Here is a 3,670-nt window from a genome sequence, read left to right on the forward strand (position 1 = left end):
ACAAATGTGCTTTACACAATTGATGTATGTATGGATTGTGATAACAGTTGTATAAGCCCCTAATAAAATGATTTTTAAAATCCATATGCATATAAGGAGGACCAGTTATTATTAGTATTGAAACGTAACACCATCTACTAATGCCAAGATGAAGAAGTTGGAGATTTTAAATGGATCAAACAGGCTCTTAAGATGCATTTATAATTGTGATTGGAATGCAAAAGTTGGAAATAGAAGGACGTGTAGTTGAAAAATATGGCTTTGGGGATGCTGGAAATGGCTCAATAGAATTTTTGATGACCAACTCATTGGAAATGTCTTTTTCAGCAGCATGAATGATGACTAGATATAGCTATACCTCAGGATGGAATACATAGGAATCAACTAGACTACATCAGTGGAAAGAGATGGAATGGAAACTATAGGTTCGTTGCAAAAGGGGAAGGTTGTCAATGAGATGGATTGACACTGAGCCTGCAGTAATAGTCTCAAACATAGCAACCTTGGTGAGATTTGTGCGGACCTGGGAAGAGCTCGGTCCTGTTTTACGCAGGGTTGCTCTGAGTCAGAACCAATGAAAAGGCACATAGCCACACCCTTAGGAGAGGCCCGGGATGTGGAATTGAAGGTTATGGATGTTCCATGCCTGACCAAGAAACACAGCTGTAGCTTCCCAACTACCACCAGAAAACATAGCATCTAGATAAATCCATCCGTTCTTGGCCCATAGCCAAGGAAGCAAAATTCTGATAACACCTTGAAAACCTTATCCCTGGGAAAGTTACGGTACAACAGTTACTGAGTGTTCATCATGGGGACTTGCCTTGTTCATCTCTATTTTTACCCACCATTCATCTTGTGGGGCAAAGCCTTGGGGCAGACACAGAACCCTCCTAGTAATTATATTGTTTTGGCATGGACTGAATGTATTCCAGAAACACTTCGCTTTGCTTCTCATCTGATGTAAGGATGACTCCCTCCAACTCCCACTCCTTGGGTTGGTTTGTGCCTGGGTTTTAACTGCTCAATTTTCCTTTTAACATCGGCCCTCAAGTGGGAGTTAGCCACAGCAAAATAAACTCCTGGCATTCTTTATTTCATTTTGTCAGAAATCATTCTGGAATTGTACTTGAGAAATAGGGCAGTCTGGTTTATTTTGGAATAAGGCTCAAGGCTGTCTAACCAAGCCCAGGATGACAGGACCAGGCAGTTGACCAAAGGGAGGGATTTGGCAGGCAGCCAGACCCATTCCTTGCAGGCTCCCCAGAATATCATATGAATATATTAGTCTGTCAGTACCCTCATCCACATATATTACATGTCTCTCTCTTTATTATTCTGCTGCCCTTCTAATTTTGAAGTTCCTGTCTGCTTAAGAAATCTAGGAAACCCAAAGAATCCAATTCAGTGCACACACTAAAGTCCTAGTGGACAGAGATAAAGTTTCCCACCTGGTCATATCATGCATGAGCCGTGCCAGAGGAACCCTCACACCTCTGCGAGCTAAAACTCGTTGGAACCAGGAAACTTGCTAAGACACAAAGTTTGAGGCATGTGGTCTAATCGTAGACTGCCCTGCAACGATAGGAACCTTCTTCTTCTCTCAGTGATACGCTCCATGAAATACCAACAGTCTCTGTTTTCCATTTCAGGTGAATGGCATTGACCTCCGCGGAGCTTCCCATGAGCAGGCAGCTGCTGCCCTCAAGGGGGCTGGCCAGACGGTGACCATTATAGCACAATACCAACCAGAAGGTCAGTCTGGACACCAACCAACAATGCTCTGATCATGTGTTTGTGTGGATACCTATGAAAGTTAGAATTACTGCTCACAGTATTTTTAATGATTCTCAACAAACCACCTGTAGTGAAGAATTGGTCATTCTGGTCCAAGAAACATGAAGCTTTGTTACCACTAATCTTCCAGGTAGCCATCAGACAGAAAGTCCTATTGAATAGATGACTTACATAAATAGCAGGCAGCGTCAGCTGTTTCTCATTTATAGCCTTACCTGGTAAGCACCTTGGGTCACCAATGGATACCGTGAGGACAATTCATTAAGAGTAGGAAGCAGGGGAGATATTTTCCTACAGAAATAGACCAGAGAATAGATCAAATTCTCTCCTTAGAGCATTAACATTCTCATTAATACAAACATGGCTTTTGTCTTTCCTGTGAATTTTTGTTGTTCCTTCATTTTTTTACCACACGAACTTGTTGGACTGCTAAGTGAAAGGTCAGCAATTTGAAACCACACCAGGTGTGGTTTCTCTCTTGGAAAGAAAGACAGGGCCTTCCACGCCTGTAAACAATCTCAGAAACTCACAGGGGGCACATATGCCCTGTGCCGTAGTGTAATAATGAGCTGGCATCAACTCAATGGCAGTGAGTTTTTGGTGAAACATTTTGGATTCTGTCACTGTAATTCCAAAGACTTGGTGAGATGTCATAAATTAGATTATCCATACCTTTGTCTTTGGTTTGTTTAAACATCTATTTCTGCAATCAGACAGAAGCTCAATGAGACAACTGAAATGTGTTGTGTGGTTGATTTTTTTTTTTTTAGCAAAGCTATACATAGTCTACCCCTTGGTTAATGAAAATGGGATAGGCTTTGTGCAGAATAACAAACAAAACAGTAGAATGTGCCTACTGTGTTCAAAAACTGAGTGAATTGCTTTTGGTGCACATGGCTAGAAAGAAAGAATATTCAGCAGCTGAGGATGAGGACACAAGACGTCATCCTGGAGAGCCTCGCTGGCATCAGCATTTTCATTGATAGGAACATGAGTCAAGATTAACACACATGGTGGGTAAAAAGGTTCCTTTGACTTCTGAATAATTCTTAAACCGGATCACTCTATAGCGGTTTGAAGACTAAGGTTTGTGTCTCGCCAGTGATGTCTTAGATATTACCATTAGTGGTCACCAGTTACACATTTGTGCGAGAATAAACACAGCACATTCTGCTCTTTGTGCTTTGGCAAGTTGCGTTCATGTTTCTTTAAAATTAGAATTTTCAGTTAAGTCATGGTAAATTTTAAGAAAAAAAAATCTTTCTCCCATTGACCTAGACAAACATGGCTACAAAGAAGAGAGGGTGAAATTTGATGATTATCAAAGATGGCTAAGTGATAACATAAAAAAAACAAAACCATGCCCTTCCCAATTTTAGGAGCCTCTCAACATCATAGATATCAGTAGACCTGTCTGGTAATGGTATGAAAGTACCTATCATAAAGCATAAAAATGAAAACACTTGAATTAGCTGGGCATATAGTAGGTGGAGAGTAAAAGCATTTGTGGAATGAATGGACATTTCTGCATAAGAAGGCACTACCATGTGAGTGTACCCTAAAACAGGGAGAGAGCCTGTTGTCTTCGGTGTCAAAGGGGCGTGAATTCTGTTGAGTTGGCTGGCTTCCCCAGGAGAGGGTGCGGGAGGTGCTGGGGTGGTTTTGAAGCCACGCCCTCTGAGATTCTCCGTCTCTAACCATTTGCCATCGAGGTGACGCTGACTCATGGTGCTCGTGTGTCGGAGTAGAACTGTGCTTCACAGGGGGTTGGAGTTGTTTTTGTTTCCTTAATGTTTTTAGTTTTACTTTTTATTGTGAATTGGATGATGGTTTATAGAGCAAGTCAGTTTCCATTCAACAATTCATACACATT

The 3,670-nt window shown here is 41.5% G+C and overlaps 1 protein-coding gene across 17 annotated transcripts in view; it reads left to right on the plus strand.

Moving 5' to 3' along the window:
• DLG2 (discs large MAGUK scaffold protein 2) overlaps positions 1-3,670 on the plus strand; it is a 1,827,487-nt gene that overhangs the window by 1,498,505 nt on the left and 325,312 nt on the right. For all 17 annotated transcript variants that reach the window (XM_045293139.1, XM_045293148.1, XM_045293133.1 and 14 more), the window contains one exon: positions 1,653-1,755. In XM_045293139.1, the coding sequence (XP_045149074.1) occupies positions 1,653-1,755 (103 nt within the window). The remainder of the gene's footprint in view (positions 1-1,652; positions 1,756-3,670) is intronic.

The sequence above is a fragment of the Echinops telfairi genome, unplaced genomic scaffold (genome assembly GCF_000313985.2).
Source record: "Echinops telfairi isolate 266 unplaced genomic scaffold, ASM31398v2 ScPeMD7_1713;HRSCAF=2227, whole genome shotgun sequence".
In the NCBI taxonomy this organism is placed as follows: domain Eukaryota; kingdom Metazoa; phylum Chordata; class Mammalia; order Afrosoricida; family Tenrecidae; genus Echinops; species Echinops telfairi.